The sequence below is a fragment of the Pseudovirgaria hyperparasitica genome (genome assembly GCF_010093815.1).
Source record: "Pseudovirgaria hyperparasitica strain CBS 121739 unplaced genomic scaffold EJ05scaffold_2, whole genome shotgun sequence".
NCBI lineage: Eukaryota > Fungi > Ascomycota > Dothideomycetes > Acrospermales > Acrospermaceae > Pseudovirgaria > Pseudovirgaria hyperparasitica.
In genome coordinates this window covers 1850804-1873591 of record NW_022985550.1, presented here as the reverse complement: position 1 = coordinate 1873591, position 22788 = coordinate 1850804, and the positions used below count along the sequence as shown (strand labels likewise).

At 52.0% G+C, this 22788-nt stretch overlaps 9 protein-coding genes across 9 annotated transcripts; 2 read left to right on the top strand and 7 right to left on the bottom strand.

Annotated features, from left to right (window-relative positions):
* Positions 1–139: 139 nt before the first annotated feature.
* On the bottom strand, positions 140–2053 carry EJ05DRAFT_200032 (fructose-2,6-bisphosphatase-like protein). Its single transcript, XM_033739734.1, has 3 exons — positions 1577–2053; positions 938–1524; positions 140–887 (listed from the first exon to the last, which is right to left on the bottom strand). The coding sequence occupies exons 1-3, from the start codon at positions 1776–1778 to the stop codon at positions 264–266; spliced, it is 1413 nt and encodes a 470-aa protein (XP_033604638.1). The 5' UTR covers positions 1779–2053; the 3' UTR covers positions 140–263.
* A 2295-nt stretch (positions 2054–4348) lies between these two features.
* EJ05DRAFT_200029 (Rxt3-domain-containing protein) lies at positions 4349–8230 on the bottom strand. Its single transcript, XM_033739733.1, has 3 exons — positions 7793–8230; positions 7175–7369; positions 4349–7112 (listed from the first exon to the last, which is right to left on the bottom strand). Exons 1-3 carry the CDS (start codon positions 8136–8138, stop codon positions 4498–4500), a joined length of 3156 nt encoding a protein of 1051 aa, XP_033604637.1. The 5' UTR covers positions 8139–8230; the 3' UTR covers positions 4349–4497.
* A 727-nt stretch (positions 8231–8957) lies between these two features.
* EJ05DRAFT_482960 (uncharacterized protein) lies at positions 8958–9320 on the bottom strand (the record flags this gene model as incomplete). Its single annotated transcript, XM_033745218.1, has 1 exon — positions 8958–9320. The coding sequence occupies one exon, from the start codon at positions 9318–9320 to the stop codon at positions 8958–8960; it is 363 nt and encodes a 120-aa protein (XP_033604636.1).
* Positions 9321–10286: 966 nt separating this feature from the next.
* EJ05DRAFT_535444 (uncharacterized protein) lies at positions 10287–11637 on the bottom strand. Its single transcript, XM_033749251.1, has 2 exons — positions 11133–11637; positions 10287–11070 (listed from the first exon to the last, which is right to left on the bottom strand). The coding sequence occupies exons 1-2, from the start codon at positions 11559–11561 to the stop codon at positions 10465–10467; spliced, it is 1035 nt and encodes a 344-aa protein (XP_033604635.1). The 5' UTR covers positions 11562–11637; the 3' UTR covers positions 10287–10464.
* A 1097-nt stretch (positions 11638–12734) lies between these two features.
* On the bottom strand, positions 12735–13487 carry EJ05DRAFT_497048 (uncharacterized protein; the record flags this gene model as incomplete). The annotated part of the gene is made up of 1 exon (XM_033746495.1): positions 12735–13487. One exon carries the CDS (start codon positions 13485–13487, stop codon positions 12735–12737), a length of 753 nt encoding a protein of 250 aa, XP_033604634.1.
* Positions 13488–15634: 2147 nt separating this feature from the next.
* Positions 15635–18757, bottom strand: EJ05DRAFT_497047 (uncharacterized protein; the record flags this gene model as incomplete). Its single annotated transcript, XM_033746494.1, has 3 exons — positions 15635–17896; positions 17945–18272; positions 18330–18757. 3 exons carry the CDS (start codon positions 18755–18757, stop codon positions 15635–15637), a joined length of 3018 nt encoding a protein of 1005 aa, XP_033604633.1.
* Positions 18758–19027: 270 nt separating this feature from the next.
* On the bottom strand, positions 19028–19798 carry EJ05DRAFT_497046 (P-loop containing nucleoside triphosphate hydrolase protein; the record flags this gene model as incomplete). The annotated part of the gene is made up of 1 exon (XM_033746493.1): positions 19028–19798. One exon carries the CDS (start codon positions 19796–19798, stop codon positions 19028–19030), a length of 771 nt encoding a protein of 256 aa, XP_033604632.1.
* Positions 19791–21735, top strand: EJ05DRAFT_199889 (protein btn1). The gene is made up of 3 exons (XM_033739731.1): positions 19791–20163; positions 20217–20979; positions 21027–21735. The coding sequence occupies exons 1-3, from the start codon at positions 20049–20051 to the stop codon at positions 21532–21534; spliced, it is 1386 nt and encodes a 461-aa protein (XP_033604631.1). The 5' UTR covers positions 19791–20048; the 3' UTR covers positions 21535–21735.
* A 201-nt stretch (positions 21736–21936) lies between these two features.
* EJ05DRAFT_482954 (FAD binding domain-containing protein) lies at positions 21937–22419 on the top strand (the record flags this gene model as incomplete). Its single annotated transcript, XM_033745217.1, has 1 exon — positions 21937–22419. One exon carries the CDS (start codon positions 21937–21939, stop codon positions 22417–22419), a length of 483 nt encoding a protein of 160 aa, XP_033604630.1.
* Positions 22420–22788: the final 369 nt, after the last annotated feature.

Below are 22788 nucleotides of genomic sequence, written 5' to 3'. Positions count from 1 at the left end.
TCCCTTTGCAGATGATATCCCAATATTTTTGTAGTTTCCCCCCGTTTAACCATACCGGCCCAAAACGCCCGGCACATTGAAAATTCGATCGTGTGCATTCCATCATAAATCCACATAAAAATCGTCGCAGTCAGTCGCTGGCCAGTGGCGTATCGACTTTCGCAAGAGGCGTGTCGACCTTTGCAAGACGACCACAATCATCATCATCAGCATCATCATCATTATCATCCGTGTCCAAGAGGCCTGCGAGAAAAAGTCAACATTTAATCGCCGCCTTCTTCTTTTTCTTGGTGTTTCGCACTGCTGCCCTTTTCGCGAAACGTGCTGACGGCTGGGATCTTGGCTGGCATGCGCTCCTCCTCCGTCTTGTATGCCTTGGGCGTGAGCTTTATCAGCGTGTGCAGTGGCACCTCCATCCACGGACTCCTCTCCTGGGGCACATTCATAAAGTATGCATAGATGCAGCGCAGAATGGCTTGGTGGGTGACTATGAGGATGTTTTCGCTTCGCTCAAGCTCCATGATAATGGGCTCTAGTCGGATCACAACGTCGCGGTACGACTCGCCCCCGAGATAGCGGTAGTTGTATTTGTCGTCATCACGCGCTTTGAAGTCTTCGGGATACTTTTCTTCGATTTCGCCGTACGTCATGCCGTCGCACACACCGCTGTCAAGCTCATCGAGAGCCTTCCATTCGAGTTTCTCAAACGGTAGGAAACGCGCGGTTTGGATTGTGCGTTTGAGGGTAGAGGTCCAGATGGTGAGTTTGGTGTCGCCCGCAGATTGTGCGACAAGTTCGGGTAAACGTCTCGCGTAGAGCTCGCCGCGCTCGGATATGTCTGCATCGCCGCCGATTTGGCCTGATAAGTTGAAGTTGGATTCGCCATGCTAGGAAGCGTTAGTCAGGCCCGTGCGCGGACATGTTTACATGTGCTTACTCTTGACAACCAAATGCTTCTCGGCTTGATGTGCAGGTTCATCAGATAGTACACCACACGACTCTGCAAGTAATCTTGAATCCTGTTGATGATGACTTGGTGTCCCACATTGATCAGCTTGACATAGGTCAAATCCGACTCATCTTCGTCGATTGTCTGGTAGACCTTCTCGTAATTGCGGATCCTGTTTCTGAAATCCTGCGCCGCAACTTCTGGATCCTGGCCAACGTAGTCTGGCGATGTGGTCTTGACTTCCAAGATGTTGCTCATGATCAAATCTTCATCGTCGCACTTGGACTCTACGAACAAAGTCTCAATGTTGTCTTGGTCGCATCGCTCCTGGATCCACCTCCTGCGGTCCTTGGTCGAGTTTGTGGCATCGAGGAATGCAATCAGACCTTGACGCTCCTTGAACCACTTTACCATGTCTGCGACAGCGGCTTCGGCAGCGGCACGGCGAAGACGCTCACCTTCGGGGTTTGAGGTGTCGAAGAACTCGGCCGAGGGGTTTGGCGTTGCAGTGCGGCGATACTGACCGACATTGAACACCTTTGCCTTGATGGACAGCCAATGAAGGTAGCGGACAGCTGTGAGGTGAATGTCAGCAAGCATAACATTGTCATAGTAGCAGTCACTCACCCTTCTGGGCTATCAGACTCTTACCCCTCGCGGGGAGTCCAACCATAACCACACATATCCGGGTATCATCAGCCTGTACACCAGAGCCATTAGTTTTCCGACTGTGTCTTATAAAATCTCCTTGAGGCACAGAGCTCAATTTGGGGGAAAAGCTATGGACAGGGTGAGTGCCGTTCACGCCGTTGGCGTCGGTGGTCTCCATGGCTCAAGTTCGATTGAAGGGAGCAAAAAGAGAGATCTGAGTTTCTCCAACGGGATGTAGTGTAGTGTTCGACAAGATAGACCGGTACAGATTTAGATGGACAGTCCGCGCCCGGGCCAAATTGGAGGTTTTGTATCAAAAGAATGGGAAATTGGCGGCCGACAATGTGCTCAGGCCCGCGAGGTCTGATGGAGGCTTTCTGGGTGACAGTCCTGCGTTTCGACAGTGAACAGGATGCTTGAGGCCAGGCGGTAGACACGCGTGTGGTGTGACGTGCCTTGTGAACAAGAACAGAGTGAATGTGGTGCGTGAAGCGTAGAGGCTAACAATTGTATGGGACAGTAGCTCGTAGCGCGATTGTTCGTTCGGGTGAAGGTGAAGGGTAGCCGTTCGACCGTAACAGCGGCTTGTCGTATTGAAGCTGCTTGCCGTTCGGTGTAACGATTCGAGAAGGATTCGAGCGAATTCAGCAGTGACAGAGCAGGATAGCAGAGTTGCAGGTCAGGCACGAGGCAGAGGTGCGAGAGCGAGCTGGCGAGGAAGTCGTAGAGATGAAGAGATACCCGACAGGCTCAAGTGGAAAGCGAGAATCAAGTCTCCGTGTTGCTGAAGCGGGCACAATGATGATGAATGAGCGAGTAGTAGTCACTTTCCACTGCCGAGGACCAGGAAGCAGTAGCAGCAGCACTACTAGATGGATGAATTGGCCCGGACCCGCAGTTGATTCCGAAATTTCACAGGGACGAGCGAGGAGGGATGAGGGGCGAGCGACAAGGGACAACAGACCAGGGACAAGAAACAAGGGACCGACGACATGGGCCGAGCGACGAGCAAGACAAGAAGCGGTGCGTGCAGTAGTGGAGATGTCAAAAATCTTCCTTTTGCATGCGGCGGATGCGTGGTTTTCTCTTGAGATTGCTTTCGATTGGTGGTCCTTTCGAAGGTGCGTGAGTGGCGTGTAAGTGTGTGTGTGTGTAGAGAAGTGGTGTAATAGCGTGTGTAGCGTGTGTAGAGTTGTGAGTGGCGTAATTGTGGGTGAAAGTTGGGTTTGTGCGGTGTCGCGTGTTCTGCCGCGCCTGCATCGTATGGATTGGTCCCTGCTCCGGATACTCCCGACTGCTGCTCCTGCCCAGTTCAGCGCTGTCTTGTCTGTTGGTCAACAACAGCTGTCTGTTTCTGTCTTGCCCTTTTCATCTGCAACAACACCGCCAGAACGCTCCTTCTGTGTTTATATGCAGCAGCATGCAGCAAAACACACCAAAGGTCACGTGGGCCCGAATCTGGAAGCAAAAGCAACGGGCAGGTCCAGACTCCACTCCACTCCACTCCACTCCGGGCGCCCTGCAGCCTCAGGCATCCAGTTCCAGCTCCAGCTCCAGCTCCAGTTCCAGCAGCCCCTCCCTCCCCCTCATCCCCTCTTCATAACAAACACAACAACACAACCCCAAGTAAAATATTAAAAAACACACAAAAACTTACAATCGCTCCCATCGAATACGTCTCCGCGCGCTCACGTCCCATCGTATCCTGTATCCTGTCTCGCGCCTCTTCTTCTTCTTCTTCTTCTTCCTCCTCGTCCTCCTCCTTCTCTCTCTTATCACGCAGGATAAACTAACCACTCGGCCCAGCCAGTCGTGAACCCGCAGTATGTAAGCAGGCCGTAGGTACGTAGGAATGTCGGCAGCGGTCGCAAATTCTGCATGCACACACACACACACACGCACACACACGCGGATACGAACGGTGCTCAGAATGGATAGATAGGATGGAAGGCAATGCGCGCGCCTAGGTCTCGTTCGTTGTGAGCCTGAGGTCAGAGGAGAAGATGCGGTGAGCCGTTGTTGTCGTGTCGTTGTGTCGATGCTTCGTCACGCCAGCAGTTCGTTCGCAGTCGTTATCGCTATCGCTCGCCTCGTGAGGAGGCAGAAGGTATGCGTCAGGCAGGCAGGCAGGCAGGCAGGTGGCTTTCGTAGGATCTTGATGCGATTACAACGGGGGCGCATGTACGTATGTATGTAATTAAGTCTTTTCGACTCGTTTCCTTATCGGTGGTAACTAGGTCGAAATGAACGAATGATAGTAGTGGGAAGACAGACAGGTCAGTCCGTCCCTCAAACTGTACCGGATTACGATGGGATGGATAGATGGATAGATGCAGTGCGCAGCAGTCAAGAAAACAAACACACCACCATGAGAAGAAATATAGATAAAAAAACACCTTTCAGCCTTGGCCGGTCTTCTTCCTCTTTCCTCTTCTCCTCTTGGGCGCCAGTAGTCATCCTTTTGATTTCCAAACATCTGAGATCGCATCTGTGCCCAATCTCCCCACCCCACGCCAAAACGTGGAGGGGGCACCTTTCTTGTCTCGAAGGATGCGCTTGGACTTGCCCGACTAATCTGCCTGACTTGATTCGAGCCTAGGGAATTTAGTAGGCCTTGCTCATGGTGCGTGCATACACTCAGGGTAATAATACTACATACATCGTGGTTACAATGTCATGCCAAAACACCTGAAGGATATCTTTGCGTTCGTTCCCTAGTCCGATCTTACTAGCCCTTCCGACCTGGATCTAAACATCTCCATGTGGCCACATTATACCTTATATCGCACTCTACAAAGGTCCACCGTATACAACAGTCCGAACTTGCGCCGTCGCTAATTTTTTTGACATCCGAAACAATCATACATATAGGCCTGTATATTTATTCCTGCCGCCCCTCACGCCGTAACCGCCGCTGTACCGTTCCTAGGGCTGTCATTCGTCCGCGTGCGCGTGGAGAGACACATGTCAAGCAACGCCTGGGCTGCACTCATGCGATTGTTTTTAGCCTCTCGCGTGCGGTCTTGTCCGCGAGACCCAGGCCCCTCATCTTTCCATTGCAACCCTTGGATTGTGTAGCTCATGCCGCCATATTTGTTTCCCGCTTTGCGGCTTGTGATGCCATACTGATTGTGCGACGGATATCGCTCTAGCGGGGGGAGTATGAGGATGCGTAGTATGAGGTCGACATCGGGCGGTGGAATCAGAGGTGCCGCCGGGCGTGCCAAAATTCGCTGTTCCACGTCCTCTGGCGCTCTGGCGCGTGCACAGCGGTCATCTAGGATGCTGACATCGCTCACCGCGTCGCCCCACGCGCCAAGAATCCAGCCGGAGTGAATTGCCGCGCCGAGAGGGTCCGAATCATCGCGGTAAACGTCTCGTCCCCACACGCAACGTTGCTTCACAACCAGTTCGCGCTGGAGCGGCGTCAGGAAGTAGCGAGGGATGCGGATGTCAAATGTACAATTCACTCTGCCCTGAATTGTGGAAGGCAGTGGGTTCGGCATTGACGCGTAGCCGAATTTATCATCGAGCGGCGTTTCGACAGATGGTGGTACTGGCACCGGTGCATACACTTGTGATCCGAGATGAGCGCTTGGTTCTTTTGATGCATCGGCGAGGAGAGCAGTGATGTTGTAGATCGATTCTGGGAGCTTGTCTGGGGGCGGTATCGGTCGTGGAGTGTGGTGGTGATGTCCCGGATGTACAATGTGGTGGTGATGGTGATGGTGAGTGGCTTCTGGTGTGGAATCTGTTGGGGCCCCGTTCGGACCCAATCGTATGGTGTTGAATTGACCTGCCGCTTGGCCATCATCATGCTCATGGGCTGGTTTGTGGTGGACATGGTGATGGTGATGGCCCACTGCGCGATGGTGATGGTGATGATCTGGCGGATGATGATGTTTCGATCTCTTCCCGCCTGCACGGGATATCGATGGAGTTAATCTTCCATCCGCGTTGTGGTTGTCTGCCATCATCATGTCTTCGTCTTTCACTCTCTTATTAGCCCTTCTTCCGCTATGTGAACCAGCTCGTGCCATGGAAACCTCGCCATCGCCGAAGCTAGATTCCCCTCCATTTTGTGGCAAAGGACTTCGCCTTGAAGGTGTGGCTGTCCCGTGCCTCGAGGGCGCACTGCCTAGTCCACCACCGAGTCCCGAGAACATCCTGCCAAACTCGCTCTTGATCTCCGGCCGACCGCCCGGCCCGACAGGCTGGGCTGAAGCTCCCTGTACGGCTTGTGGTAGTGGAGAAGCGCGGCCTGTCCTTCGGTTGGCTTCCGGGCCGAGGTGACCGGATCTTTGGTTCTGGGGATCGAAAGGAGGTCCACGGGCCTGGTATGGTGGAGCACTAGATGAGCCGGAATGGCCAAGCTGTTCGACGAGTCGTCGGTCACTTCCTATTGGATCTGAAGTAGTAGGCATGTTGCTGAAAGGGTCCGACATGCGTGGATGAGGCCCGGTGTGTGTACGTGGAGGTCGTGAAGGATCTTCGGGATTCAATGACGGATGTTGCGAGGTATGTTGCAATGGTGCTCCAAACGGAGGTCGAGCCGCGCTCGTCACGTCGCTCCGGGGGACTTCTCTCCGACCATCGTCCATGCCAGGCCGATACAATGGATAGCGCGAATCCGGGTACGCGGGCTGCTGCTGACCAGGACCACCCTGTTCCCTGGGAGGGCTATAAGCGGAGTGTGTTACAGGTTGTACTGTCACAGGTCTATCCCGTTGGCGCTCATCGACTTGGTTGGAGACGGCCGATCGAGGTAGTGGAGGAGCTTCGTGCCTGCGTTCGTCGAGGGGGTATCCATATGGAGGTCTTCCATATCCACCAGAAGGCTCGAAGAGACCTTTCCTCTCGTGCGCCGGACCTGGACCTTGCGACGGTTGACTCAGTGGTCGCGGTGGGACAGTTTGGCCTCCGTGTCCACCACCCATGTCAGGATCCCTTGGTGGTATTGAGTGGCCAGGATAATATCGCTGTTCTTGATGTTGCATCGGTTTGTACTGACCGGGAGGTCCTTGGCCAGAGAAGCCTTGCCGTTGGTGATCTGGAGACTTGTTTGCCATCGAGTTTGCCCTCGTCGGAGACGATGCACCATACCCTCGTGGCTCAGATGGCCTTGCAGAGGAAGAGGATGGGTATCTTTCAGGTGTCCGGGGTCTGTTATACATGCCGTACTCGTTCCTAGCACCTGTCGATGGAGCTCTTCTTGGTGAAGGGGGTTGCATTGTCCTTGTTGGGGGCGACGCTGCTGCTTGGAGTGGAGGCGAGTGCTGAGGCTGCGATCTGGAGTCATTCATTCCTCCAATTAGAGACGATATGGATAGAGCACTGCCCGGGCGATGGGACGAGGTCCCGAGACTTGGAAGCTCTCTGTGATTTGTGAATGGATCTGGAGGACGTTGTTGACTCTGATATGGCCCTCCAGAACTTTGTTTCTGTGGTGAAGGCGGTGGCATGTTACGATTGCCATGAGGGAGTGGAGGTGGAGGATGAGAGTCTCGTGGCGCTATGCGAAGGTCAGCCGATTCACAACACAATGTGAGGCGTTTTGAAGATTATCTGACATACGTTGATAATATCCAGCAGGTGGGCTCCCGGCTCCTATTGATCCGCGTCTCGAATGTTCTGGGGCATATGCAGGCATATTCTGGGGATGATTCGGGCCAGACATTGGTGGAGGCGGTGGAGGTGGTGGACCGGCAGATTGATGATGGTGGTGATGTTGATGTTGTACGGGTGCGTGGTGCTGTTGCGGTTGTGCGCCTGAAGAAATATCGTTAGCCACGTTCTCCACGTATGTGCTATGCAAAATAGAGACACAAATGGCGAAGGCTCGGGATGTCTTGCATGGAGCTGAAGAGGGCTCATTCCGAATTTCCACACTGCAGGGCTTGCACCGCTCAACAACCTGCAGGCTTCGTCTCTTCTTCACCGTCTCTTAATTCTCAAGCCCAAAAAAAAGCGCCCAAACTTCATGAATATTTCCATATATTGTGTTTTTCTGCCCTGATCCGAGTCTTCAAATCGCTCATATTGCGCTGTTTTTCCCACATAGAGTCCACACAGTGTTAAATTGGCTGTAGACCTCGGCGTTCACGATCGAACAAAATATAGGGCCTCGAGCGATTGGTGGCTTTTTAAAGACATGCTGCTATTACGGAATGTGAAATGAAGGTTTCATCTTACCACTATGAGACCAAGCTCCATCTACAGGCGACTTCTCGGGAGGCGGGCCTGGTATGGGTCCATTGCCACCAGATATTCCATAACTACCGTTTCTTTGATGTGCGGATTGAGGGAGGAAGGGATCGCGACGTTGTTCTCGAGCGTAAGGATCTGCACCGTAGGGCACGTGTACGGCTTGTTGTGAGGCAGGCGGCGCGTAGGAGTAAGGAGGCTGTTGCTGTTGTTGTTGCTGCTGTTGCTGCGGTGGCTGTTGGGTAGGAGGCGGAGGAGGCGGTTGATGGTTCGGGTTGTGAATGAAGGGACGATCTCGCGCGTCTCGTGGTTGATATGGCGGCCGAGAGTCCATCCTGAAGGGATTTGCACAGAAGGTTGTGGGCGGGTCTGGGTGGTGGTAGGTTGAGGCTTCAGCGGGTCAAGATCATGGCGAGGGGGCCTGACGACAGATAACTAACGACGACGAGGGACGATTAATGGCTAGGGCGAGTGTTGCGGTAGAGGCGAAAGTGGATAGGAAGAGACAAGAGTGAGTGTTTAGATTGAGAGGAGAGTGAGGCAGTGGGACGTGAGCAGAGGCAAAACGGCGAGTAGAGAGAGAGAGTTGCAAGCTACGGAAAGGAAGCACAGACCGTCCCAAGCAGGGTAAAAAGCGGCCCTACCACCGACCACAAGCAAAAAGGCTGCATGGGGTACCCGGGAAGAATTTAGGGGAGGGGGGGGGGAGGGGGGGATAGAGGGAGGAATTAACAGCTAAAGTGGGCACAAAGTGAGCATGTGGGGAGAAGAGGCGCCACGCTGTCCAAGTGGAAAAGCACAAGCACTAAACAGGGTGCTATATTAGCATGACACCGCTCTTTGCTTCGTGGAGGAGCAGGAGGGGTGATGATGCTGATGCTGATGCTGGTGATGATGATTATGCTGATGATGATGCACTGATGGATAATAAACCATGGATTGATGGTGGAGACGGTGGACGGTGGTGGACATGCATGATAATAGCGGTCCGATCTACGGGCGACCTCTCAACGCACACTGTACATTCCCCTCATCGCCAGTGAAGCCATCAGCAGCAGTCATTAGTGGTAGTTACTGTAGTAATTAGTAGTGATCCGTACTTCCTAGCATGAGTAGCAATGGCAGCATAATATTGCGCTCAAAATGGACCATTTCAAGGTTGACTGTCACCGTCACCGTCACTGTCACTGTCACGGTCACCACTGTCACCCACAACACCGTCACCGTCACCCGTCACCATGACTGACTGACTGACTGTGAGGTGTCTGTCGCGCGCGCACACTGTATTATGTAGGCTGCTGGCTGGCCTTGTCTTGTCTTGTCCTGTCCTGTCCTGTCCTGTCCTGTCCTCGCGTCGGGCTCTCTTGTTGTCTGTACAGGCATCATTGGCTGTCGCGCGACGATGGCATATTTTACGCAGAAGCAGACTCCCTGCGCGCCATAATAATAAGCTACTATAAATCAACCATCTCCTTTCCCTCCCTTGGTATGCATGCATAGATGCACATGCAGCCATCTTGCAGGCTTCTGGGATGCGCGCGCTGCGCTGCGCTGGGCTGGCTGGCGGGGGACAAGGAAGAGAGACGTTTTTTTTTGGGGGGGGGGGGGGGGGGGGGGGATTAATGGTAGGTGATTAGTAGGTTGTTATTAGTAGATTGGTAGGTTTGGTAGCGACTAAACTGCACAAACTTTTAGACGCCGGCTGCACAGAGAGAGAGTGATGAGATGTGCCTTACGTGCCTTACATGTTATGCCTTACATGCCTTACGTGTCTTATGTGCCTTATGTGCCTTACGTGGCTGTCTGTTGTGTCTGTGTGAATTATCTACATACATACATGTTTACCTAGTAACCTAGTCACTATTAAACTACTAAACTATTAAACTATTAAAGATACGAAAATATACTCCGATGCACCATACCACCACTTCGGCCCTAATCTCACCACATCCTCTCTAACTGTACCATCGCCTTCCCCCCATATCCCTTGCAACCCGCGCATCCAACAACACATCCCACTAGTTCATCCCCCTGTTGGTCTTAGTCGCTCGGTCCTGGCCATGCGACCTCATGTCATACATATCCTGCCCTCATCGCCAACCTTCCATCAAAACTCCTTCAGAGAAATCATCCCGATGGAGCAGTCCGAATCACAGTCGCGCGAGTCAGCAAAAAAGGTTTGTTGTCGAGTATGTTGTCGAATATCAAAAAATCCCAAAAACCCAAAAACCCAAAAAACTATACCCGCGCCTCATTTTGCCCTCCCCCTCCTCCCCGTGCAAGCGACTCGCGCAAAATCAGGCACCAACATCTCACACACTTCGGCTAAGGCGGAAAACACATGGGTCCACTTCTAAAAATTGCCAGCCAATCATTTGCTTCCTATCTTACTACTTACTGTATGCTAATTATTATTCTTTATACGACGTCAAGCAGACACAAACCAACACCAAGAACATCTTTCCTTTCTGTAAAGTACAACGTGATCCCATAGCCAAGGTTCTACTGTATACCAGTTAGAGTTCATCATGGCCAGACATGTTTGAGCAGTTTTCTCTTCGTCATCAGACTACTGCTACTACTACCCCAACAACCCTATATACCATTTGCCAGATAGCCACGCAAGTCTAGTACTATATATATGCGAAAACCTCTATCGCTCAACACCAATCCCGCTGCCGCAGCCGCGGATCCCCCTGCCCACGTTTACGAAACCTCGTGACGTCGTTCGGAAGCGCCTTGAACCCACGACTCGCCCACTTCCTCTCCGCCGACGCGTATTTCAACCAGATACTAAGCCGTGAAGGTGGATCCGCGCACCATCGTGGGATCATGTCAGGAGGGGCTTGTCCGCCAGCCTCGAAATTCGCGGTCCATCTGCCCCAGGCAACATCGATCGGGCCCTCCAGATTGAGATGAGCCTTGCCCCATTCGATAGAGAGATCCATGCCGTCAATTAGATCAACAAGATCCACCACATTGTATGTGTCGATGAGGCTCTGGGTGTATACATGTAGCTTAGGGTACGGTATTCCATTCGGGCTGAACTCGACGTTTTCGGGCGTGCATGGGATGTTGAGCGCCTGTGAAGACATGAAGGTGAAAAAGACGCTATGTCCCCGAATTTTGAATCGAGGGAAAAAGTGGTCGAGGCTGTAAACACGCTGGGTATCTGGATGGCGAAACGGCTCGTAATCATTTGTTCGTTCTCGAATCAACTGAGAGGCACTCTCGACATGCTCCGTCGGGATGCAAAAAATCCATTCCTATCGGGGGGGTCAGGAAAACCCAAAGAAGCCCAAAGACAACTTTATATGACATGACTTACGAAAACAAGTCGCTTAGCTCCGTAGTACCTGAGTGCGGGCTCGTACGACATGCAACACACGATCCCGGCTTCTCGCAAGAGCTCAACGATTGCAGCCATATTCTTGATGCCCTGATTTGGCAGACCTGTGTCTGTACTTAGTCCAAATAGTGGCTCCCACTTCTGCTCCTCTGATGGTGACAAGGGACTGGCGGGCTCGGGCCAGGGGGTCTCGTTCAATATGACGACTGGAGGCAAGTTAGAATCATCGAACTCGCTCGATCGGTCGGTTTCATCAGGGTCGAGATCATAGTGGAAACAGCTACAAGTCTGGTTGCTCTTGAGGCCCTCGTCTGTCGATGAGGCTGGTTTCTGGGCATCAAGGTCGCTGCCTGGCACGGATTGTGCGTCTGTTCCTACAGGACTCGCGTCGTGGGCGAGTGCAGACATCTGATCGAAGCGGTATACTACTAGTACATGCAATGGCTCTTTAAATGGGGCTTTTCCGCTAAGAAAGATCTATCCATGGATTTATAAGGTACTAGACTAGGTAGTAGCTGCGGCGTAGTCAACGACGCGTCGGTATAACTTCGGCAGTGCCCCGAGCATTTCTCAAAGGCATCATGCAATATTAAGAATGTAGAGTAGTACTAGTCAATAGAAACCCCATTGATCAGGTATACATATAGATGAAAAGTGCTGCTGGTCGGTGCAGGGTACGGGTTAGAACACGACTGTATCGGGAAAATCAAAGGGATGCAGTCGGGTTTATGTGGTGGAGCTGCGGCTGCCTTATGCCCGAACGGGCGTAGCGTAGCGGGCTTCATCGTAGCGCTATACCTCTTCGGGCAACATGTTTTCCCGGATGCAGATAGCCCACTTTGAATGCTACTGGTATGCGACGACAACACAAGCAGCCTCAACACCAAGGATAATAACTACTTGGATCGACTCTACTCTACGGTAACTCACTTGCTGTATTCTTATTATGACTCATGTTTCCTCCGTTTGACTATGGACTCCATGGACTCAACGTCCTTCAGCGCGCCTAGACATACAAGGACAACATCCTACTACGATCCCTCACGCTATACTCTTCCATATACCCGTTCCTTGGATGAGCCACATAAGAAAAAAAAATACATGTTTCCCCGTCTAGGAAGTTTGGAACCTCGTTCTATGGCTTTCTCCCTCCTCTATCCTCGTAGCGTACCGCGCTTCCAAACCTTCAGAGCGCTCGCAAACCACGACATATTTAAACAGCCTCCTCCCCCCGAGAGATCCCATCCCCTAACTTCTCTGCTACACCTGTGTCGTATACACACATCCCCACGCATCTTACATCATATCTGAATTTCGCATAGCGTGCGTCACAATACAAGTAAGTCCCCAAACACTCCACACCCAGCATCCACCACCACATATACACAACAAGCAAAGCATGTAAACCACACCACCTCCATCCCCCCAAGCCCAACTCCACCCCATCACCACCCTCACCCCCCATCTCCCCATCCCGCAATCCCCAAATTCTACCCCATCAACCCAACCCAAAACTAACATACCCAACCCAGCAATCCCCAATTCTCCCCCTTCCCTACACCCCCAAAAAACAAACGAGACCTATCCATCTCCGCACCACCAACCAACCCACCAATGCCCCCCGTCCCAACAATCACCTTCCCCCACGCCGTCTACACCAAACTCCTCCACGACCTCAACCTCGAATCCCGCCTCCGCGCCCGCGCCACCCTCCCAATCCACAACTACCCCTTCCCTTCCGCCTTCGACCCCCCCCCCCCCCCCCCCCCCCTCCACCACCCCCCCCCCTCCCCCCGCCCCCCCCGCCGAGCTCGAAGCCGTGCTCGCCGCCCGCGCCAAGGCCGAGAAGAAAAAGGAGGCCTCCTCCGCCTCCGGCTCTGCATCCGGTTCCGCCTCCGCAAGACCGAAAACAGGCGGCCTAGCACCCGTCTTCCGCTCCGCAATCGAGAGCCAGGCCCTGTTGTACGCGCGCGACTTGTCCCCCGAGGCGCTGGCCCAGCTGGGCAGGAAGAAGAGGAGGAGGGCGCTGCCGAAGGCGCGTGCGAGGCGCTGGACGCGGCTGAAGAGGGGGAGGGGGAGGGGGGCTGTGGTTCGTTCGGAGGGCGGGGCGCGGGAGGGGATGGTGGTGTGTCCGCATACGCTGCCGAGGACGCCGAGTGTGGCGGGTTCGGGTTCGGGCTCGGGGGTGGTGGCGGCGCCGGAGACGCCGGAGACGCCGTCGCCGGTGGAGGGGGTGGATGGGGTGTTGAGGAGTCGGTTTGGGAGGGTGGTGAAGAAGAGGAGGTTTTTTGGGGGTTGAGGGGGTGGGTTGGTGCATTCGCACTCTTTATCCATGGGTTCTCGGGGGGGTGGTTGTGATTGGATTTATGCTTCGTCTTGCTCCTTCGCTTTCGCCATCTATGCCCTCTTCGTCTCGCCTTCCGGCCGATTCTTCTCGGGCTCACTTGTCGGATACTTGGGGGTGGGCTACAGCAGATGGCTGGTCCTCCGTCCCTTTGTCCCTCATACCTTCGACGATATACCGGCTTTTTATAGTCCGTCCCCTTGGGGCACGCGCTGGTCTATAGCTGCTGGCTGGGCCGGCTTCGACGATATACTTATTCCGGAGCAACCTTTTTTTGAGATGGACATGATCGTGTAGGGTTATAGGGTGGTAGCTGGGTGGTTGACGTATGATAGTGCATGTCTGTATACGCGTGTGCATATATACATGCATACATACATACATACATACATACATACATACATACATACATACATACATACATACATACATACATACATACATACATACATACATACATACATCCATCCACACCAAATCCGACGAAACCCCTAAATCTATACCACCACATCGCCACGAAATAAAACAAAACGACCCTAAGACCCGCCGCCCAACAACATGCCTGACACGACACACGCAACGTCGAACAATCACACATCTTTTGGAGAATCCAATTTGGCGCGCTTTTTCCATGTATTTGTTCTAATGACCTATTCTACATCCTTCCTGTACTCGAGTAACTCTGTCATCTAGTTGTGAGATTCTCTTTGGATGTAGCTCGCGTAGATTTTGCAATTTTAGAAAAGAAAAGAAAAAAATTCAAAATTAATGGGGGGTTTGTTTGGAGCTTATAATGTCCTTTGTCTTGGTGTGTTTTGAAGAGGGAATAAGCATGATATATAGTGTTGATAATGGTAAGGAGCTAAAGGCTATTCGAGTGTAGTATATGTATATATATAATACTAGGGTGGCCTGCGGCCGGCAGACTGCGTGCAGTCTTGAATTTAAGGCACTAAGGCACGCCGGAAAATCCACGGCGAAGTCGAATTTTTGAACCTGCCACCAAACGCGACACCAGAGGCTTGTAAACCCTACTCGTCCGCGACGACGCAGCTGCAGATAGTAAAAAGTATATAGAATTACACGGAATTTCATTCTCTACAGAATTGTCGGTCAGATTTTTGATTAAGGTCGTGGTTGGATTAATATATGGTAAAAGGTGGTTTTTTGGTCGTGGTTTTGGTGAGGGCGCTAGCGGGCGCTAGACAAAACGTTGTATCTTTTTATGATTCCGTAGGAATACGAGTATCGAACATATACGACGAGACAGTATATGTATATATGTACAGCCTGCGCTTTATACTCTACATTTCTATGCAGCCATCTATCTATCTATATAGTGTACTACTATGTCTATTGCTGTATACGCGGTATACCAGATACCTAAGACTATTATTGATATGAAAGGGCCAATGTAGGGGGATATAGAGATATAAGAATCGTTAGATAATATCATATATATACCAATAGACACGTTAGAAAAAGGTGTATTAAAGAACATAGAATATGTATATGAGATATATAGGAGTTATATGCAAGCTATAGAAGAACTACGTACAAAGAGATAAGCATAAGCACAAAGAATACCCTCATCCACAGCAACACCCCCATCCCCCTATCCGAGCCAAAGCTCCAAGATCAACAGAGCTTGAACAGACACAAGACAAGAGGCGCGTCACACAGACAGACAGCGGGTTTCCTTTCGGAACGATCCCCGAGGTTCTCCAAGTCGTGCAGGTGAGATGGTAGAAAGAAAGCTCGCCAGAGGTCCAGGACAACAAGCGAGAGCGACAGTTAGGACCGGACGTCACGAGTCCCCCCCGTGTTTGCATAGTTCACGCGGAAACAACAGGGCGAAGCTGATGAGCGAGAGGAGAAACATGTAGCATGGCAAGATATATATATATCGCCGTGTGAAGGTACCTCTTGCGTACACGCCAACGCCCGTAAATCTGTTGTTGCCTAGTTACGGTGTGGACTTGTTTGTGGGTGTTTTGCGGCAGGGGTAGTTGGCGTGTGCCTGGTTAGAACCATCGTAGCCATCTCAGTGGGTCGATGAGACTTAGTAGGGATTTTGGCGCTGGTGATGGCTGTGAGCCGTACACAGAGACGTTGTCGTCTTTGGGTGGGAGGAGGCTTATGGTGTCTGTTTCGTGCTCTGCCTCTGCTGGTGGACCGACTTCCGCTTTAATCCCGGCCTTCTCGATTGCTGCTCGATTGCCTCCTTAATGTCTCGGCGATGAGTTGCGTCCCTGAAGTAGAACAACAAAAGCTCGCTGGGTGAAAGCTCGCCTTCCCACCTCAGATGTATCTCCTCTGCACACCTCCGACGTACCTTCAATTTCTCAATCGAACATACCTGTGCAGGTATTGTCGCGACCGAAATTCTGGTCCAACCGTGGAGCCCTCTCCAGTTGACAGATTGGCCGATGTCCGGTGGGGTGTCAAATTTTTCTACGGATGCCCAGTCAGAAAATTCGTAATACTGACGAAGACTCATATCTGCACCACTTTCGATGAATGAAGTCGCTACTCCAACTCGTCCGAGGTCTTGGTCCTTTCTGGCGCAGATTACACAGTACTGGCTTAGTCGCTTCAGCCATAGACCCCATGGTGTTTCTGCGGCGTATGCATCTGCTGCTCCGATGTTAAAGACTGTCCATTGTTCTTGGCTGAATAATGGCTCGTTCACGCCTTGTACTGATAGGAAAGCAGAGAGACTTTCAGGAGTCCTGAAGTTCAGCATCTCATACAGAAGCTTCCGATTCTTGGCAACCCTTTCTTTAACATACCAGTGGAAAGTCCCTCCATTCGCCAATGCGAATTTGGCCAATCGATAACGGTCAAATATGCGCCGCCGTTCCTCGAGGAGACATTGCCAGAAATCATCTTGAGCGGGACGAATTCGCGGATGGTGTATAAGCGGTTTCTGATTTATTGTACTATAAAGCACCTCCGACTGAGACAATACTACTTTGCAAGTAAATTGTTCCCAAAGATGTAGCTCTGCTCGAATGATAGGCAGATACCGAGCTGGTAAAAGCTTTAGTCGACGGGTTGCGCCAGGCCAAGCTCTGGGGCCCCGAACATTGCGAATTGCCAATGTGCGAGTCAGTGGTGAATTTAACATAGTCTTGACGCAAGCAAGAAAACTGTTCGCCAAAAACCTAGATACGTCGAAGTGTGTATCCATGTTTCTTTCTGACTTCGATATTACCATTTCCTCACGTATAAATTCCGCGACAGTTCGATGGATAAAACGTACTTCAATATCGTGTGGAAAATCATGTTGCAGTCGTTTCACATGGAAGAAGTCGGGACAGCGTGAAAGGAACTGATTAGTGGCGTGCTTAATAAGCTCTTCCATACCAGACTCGCACCGATATGGTGTTGGTATTGATAACCCAAAGTCGCCAGTTGTGTCAAGCTGCGACCATATATATGAGTATTGTAACACATGCAAAGGTTCATATCCAGTATAATAGGCATAGAGAGCGACTGAAATGATCTTTCGAGCTTCTTCTGCATAGTCCGGATCCATGTTGTCTAGCATATGCTTGTAGAATCCTGGAAGGTCCGAGGGGAAGTTTTTGACTCGCTTGGTGAGGAGGTCTATACTATCTTTATGCCGTAGACCAACCACAACCTTATTGACGACCAAATATACCCAAAGGAAGGCGCCTTTCGATTCTCTCATAATATATTCTATGATTTTATGAAGCCCGTAGTAGTCTTTCTTGTTATAAGGATTATCCCGAAGGCTTTCCGCAATTGGTAAGATTGTCTCCTTTGTATATTTGCGAATTTCCGTCCAGTTGAACTCCTCGAGGCTGATCATGGTCGTGGGTCGTTGTCCGTATGCAGAATCGAATGCAACCCATGGTCTACTTGACACGCAGACTTTCACTCCAGCCAAGCATGTCAGGGATCTAACGATTTCGATGATGTCGTTTACACTGGTGGGAACAACCCTCCGTGATTCGTCTGACCACTCCGAGGCGTCATCGTATTCGTCGAGCCCATCGATGAAGAAACAAAAGCGATACTGGCCTGTCAGATGATTTATAGACTGTATACTTTGCCGAAGCTCTATAAGGGACCAAGGATAGTCTGCGGCGTTATCCCCGGGATACTCGAGCAGACTGGCTGGACACATCTTGTCCACGAGTTCAGGACACGAACGGAATATCTCGAATAACAGAGATCGTAGCATTCCATTCTCCGATTTCAGAATTGCAGGGCCTGTTGCCCAAAAGTAATGACTGGCGATCACAAGCCTCGCGCCCCCAGCCCACGACAGCAGATGCTCCTCTGTCTGATGACCATCTATGAGGGATTTCATCAAGACACTCTTTCCAGAGCCGGGTATGCCTGATATCCAGAAGATACCGTCATCGTGCTTCAACCAGTCGCGCAAGAGACTTTACTCCTTTTTCCTCCAGTCAACGTCTTTGGTATGCGCGTTCTTGATACCATCCTTTCGGGACATCATTTCGTGAAACTGGAGAGACCTGAGGGCTGCGTACCTCTTTTGGCGCAACTCCTTGTCTCTTTTCCACCGTGAATGGTGCTCCTGCAGCGTGTTTATGTGATCAATTACTTGTTGGGGACTTTGTGAAACGGTTGATTGTGAGCTAAAGGACCGAATCATCGAATCTGCAAGAACAGAGATCTGTTCAGATATGGAAGCCTCTCCTTTCTGTTGCTGTATCTGGAACTGTCGGCTCTGTTCTTTGTCGTCTTTCATTTGCTGCTTTATCTGATCCAGGTCAGACCTGCATTGACGTCACTGGTCAGTCGAGTTCTCCAGGAACAAAGACCTCCTAACTCACAGCATTACCGTAATGCCTTGCGAAGTGATATCTTGTTGGATAAGTTTCAATTGTTGCACCTTTTTCTCAATCCTTTCACGCGCGCCGTAGCTCTTCACGAGGCCAAATGCGGCCTGTAGTACCCTGTTCGTGCTTTTACCTTTAAGCCTCTCGAACTCTTGATATAATCCGTTCGCTACGTCGATAGAATCTTCTGTAAGCTCGATTAACTTGTCATCTTGCTGACATCCAAGCTGTGCAATTCTCAGCTTGCGGAACGCAACGCCAGCCTCAGCAAGCCTGCTTGCTCTTTTCTGGACTTCGTCGTATTCTTTCGTCAAGCCAGAGACTCCGTCGTATATGGATTTGCCATCTTTGATGACAGCGATTGTGCACTCTACAAATTGACATATGTTCGCAGCAAGACCGAGAGCGACTACAGTCTCCATTAAGCTCACGAGCAAAGCGTTTTCCGTTGGGCAATTCAGTATTCAGACAATAAATTCGACAAATCGTAGCATTTCGAATACAGCTTGTAATTTCTCATCGAACTATGTCGAGGGATAGAGGAGTTGTATCAAGTGTTTCTGGCAGCCTCGTGAGGGGTTGCCAAGAATGATGCCTGTCGCACGCTGCATGAAAACACACTGGAGCACAAGCCCGCATCGGCTCGTCGAGCGGCCACAGCCAATGTTTTCGAACTGGTGCTTGATATAAGTTCAGGTCTGGGACGACAGCGCATCTTTCAGTGTATTCATCGTCCAGGTCAGTGCGCCATCCATGTCTTCAGCGTATTCGCGAGGCATAGCACAGATATGTACTTTCTCGCATACAGCCTCGTCTACTTCTTCCTCGACAAGACCATTTCTGAATAGGAATTCATGATCGCGGACGTAGTTGGGCCATACAATGTCGTCTACGTACCCAGGCGGATCCTCCCAGAATCCCTCTATGGTGACGTAGCCTTGTCTTGCTTCACGGCGACGCTTTGTGAGAGCTTTAGTCGTTGGTAAGAAAAGCTTCACATCGAACAGCTCGCGTATCGTTCGCATGCTTTCCGCGTACAAAAGAAAACCGTCAATGATGGCAACTCGAACCTCTCCACTGCCTGTCAAGCTTATATTTAGCCCAAGAAGCTTTTGCCACTGCTCATTCTCGCGCACGACGCTCTTCCATTGCTCGACAGCCTCGGCGCTGACACCACTCTCACCGACAGCGTTCTGATCTTCCTTGCTCACGAGATCTGGTGGGCTTTGGCCATGTTCTTTGATGTACCGAAGTGAGTCTTCAAACGTTGTCAGATCCAGTGACTCGATACAGTCCCAGTCCTGCACGCCGTTGCGGATTGGGATTTCCGCGTCGGTCAAGTAGAAGTCATCAAGATGGAGAATGAACGAGGACGGGAGGATCGTCCGAACGAGGCGGGAGAGCGTTGTTTTACCAGACGACGAAGGGCCTGATATGCCTAGCAGTATCGTCTTGGGGCGCATGATGTTGTTTCTCATGGATTTGACAGGTTCACAGCATCGAGCCTGGCTGACGTTCGGAGACTGCTCCGTAAAACGACCGTGGATCCATCCATCCATGAGTTGGAACCTCAACCGGCACATGACATTCATCCATCGTGCAAGGCACCGTCCGAACTCACGACAAGGCGATCGCGTCCATTCTACACTTCACTTCGCTATGTGATTACGAGGTAAATTCTAAAGCGCTGCAACCTGCCATATCGTACCGTCCATGACCCTTCCAATGCCGTTCTCGCCAGCTGCATCGTGGGCTGTGTACAAGGACAAGCTAAGGAATGTCTTCCAAGGCGCCGACCCTCGGGTCATGACAGCCTTCTGGCTCTTCGGTATGTGTAGTCTTAGTTTCGTATGTACGTGTCAAGCTGTTGACACTCTGCAGGCCTGATCAACAATGTGCTGTATGTGATCATCCTGACCGCAGCGCTCGATCTCGTCGGCACATCCACACCCAAGGGTGCGGTCCTCCTGTTCGACGTGATACCGTCCTTCCTGACCAAACTCACGGCGCCATACTATATTCACTCCATACCATACCCAGTCCGGATATTCATATTCGTGGCACTAAGCACGGTCGGAATGCTGCTGATTGCGCTGAGCCCACAAGATCAATCACCGTCCACAATCAGCATCAAGATGTCTGGGGTGGTGCTCGCCAGTCTAAGTTCTGGAGGAGGGGAGCTGAGTTTCCTGGGGCTGACTCATTACTATGGGCACTTCTCACTTGCTGCGTGGGGCAGCGGGACCGGTGGAGCGGGCTTGGTGGGCGCAGGACTATATGCACTGGCGACGGATGCATGGGGCTGGAGCGTGAAGACAGCCCTACTGGTCAGCGCCTTTATGCCAGTGATTATGCTAGCAAGCTTCTTCGTACTATTACCAAGAGACCCCTTGAAGCTGTGGAAGGGAGAAGATGGCGGATACAAAAGAGTCGAGGAGGGCCCCGACGACGACGCTGCTGACGATACATTCGGAGAAAGAGAAGGCCAAGGGCTGCTGAGCGATAGTGTAGTGTCGACCTCTGGTCGAAGCTTCATGTCCCTTAGTGGGAGCAGTGCGAGGAGCCAGCGCTCCAAGGCGGCGGAAGACATACTCTCAAACTTCAAGTCGAATCTGAAGCGTGCTCGGGGACTATTCATTCCATAGTAAGTGGCTATGACGGGACTATCTTTCAGAATCTAACATGCGCCAGCATGCTCCCACTTCTGCTGGTGTACATTGCTGAGTATACCATAAATCAAGGTGTGGCGCCGACCCTCCTGTTTCCCCTAAAGTCATCTCCTTTCAGCGCGTTCCGCTCCTTCTATCCCACCTACAACGCCATCTACCAAGTCGGGGTCTTCGTGTCACGGTCGAGTACACCGTTCTTGCGCGTCCATCATCTCTACTACCCGTCGTTTCTGCAAGTCGCGAATCTGTTGCTGCTCACGGCCCACGCCATCTGGGACTTCATCCCGTCCGTCTGGATCGTTTTCGCAATCGTCTTCTGGGAAGGCTTACTGGGTGGGTTGGTGTATGTGAATACGTTTGCAGAAATCACCGACAACGTGCCGCGCGAAGACCGGGAGTTCAGTCTGGGTGCGACGACGGTAAGCGACTCGGCGGGAATATGCATTGCAGGATTCTTGAGCATGGGCGTCGAGGTCGCTCTCTGTGGATACCAGGTCCGGCATGGCCGAGACTATTGCAAGAGGACATGACGGACATGCTGACGATAGCACGGGAGCTGGCCTGTGTGGGTACAACAAGCCCACAGTGTAGACTATAGTCACCGTTCGGTGCGGTACGTACGGACGGTACGTAAGACGCGAGGTTTAAATCTCTTGCAATCATGTTACCTGCGGCCTGCGATGGAGAATGTGAGTAGCACAGTCCACAGTGACGAGTTTGGCGGGTCCATGTCGATGTACGTCTCATCAATGTACCTGTCCAGCACGGTGCTCGACTAGCAGTACATCAGCACGACAGATGCATACTAAGTAGTGAGTCGCGAGTTGAGGGGATTCAATCCGTGATTTTGTCCAGTTCTCTTTCATTCTCTCTCTCTTTTCTCTCCTTCTTAACGTTTTCCACGGAGCCATCGCGCCCAATCACGGCAAAACATGGAGGACTCAACACCACCCACCATACATGACATCATCATCGTCGGCGCCGGGCCATGCGGACTCGCAGTCGCCGCCCGGCTCAGCGAACACACGCCGTCGGCCATCTTCACCGACGACGAGCACCAGCGCTACAACTGGATCCGGCGGCACGCGCGGCACATGACGATCAAGAACCGCAAGACGGGCGCCGACAGCAAGCCGAAGCCGGAGCCGCCCCGGACGGAGCGCAAGTACTCGACGCTCGTGCTCGACGGGTCCGGCAGCACCTGGATGGCCAAGTGGAACCGGCTGTTCCGGCTGTTCGACATCAAGCACCTGCGCAGCCCCATGTTCTTCCACGTCGACCCGGGCGATCGCGACGGCATGCTCGCCTACACCTACGAGCACGGCCGCGAGCACGAGCTCGTCGAGATCCGCGGCTGCGTCGGCAAGGAGCTGAGCAAGCACCAGAAGAAGAAGAAGCGCGCGTCCGGGAAGTGAGTCCTGCCCTGTCCTGTCTTGACGATATCACATATACACATCCCCCCTTTTTCTCTTTTTCTTGGGAAAAACACCACAATCCTCTAACACACTCCTCCCTCCACAGCGCCCGAGCAAGCATCATCATCGAAGAACGCGACCGCAAAGACTACCAAACCCCCTCCACCACCCTCTTCTCAAACCACTGCCAAACCATCATCTCCCGCTACGCCCTCTCCTCCCTCCCCCTCCACCACACAACCGTCACCGACATCTCCTACACCACCCACCCAACCCTCTCCCCCACAACCCCAATCTTCACCCTCAAAACCACCTCCTCAACCCACCACTCCCACACCCTCATCCTCGCCCTCGGCCCCGCAAACCCCC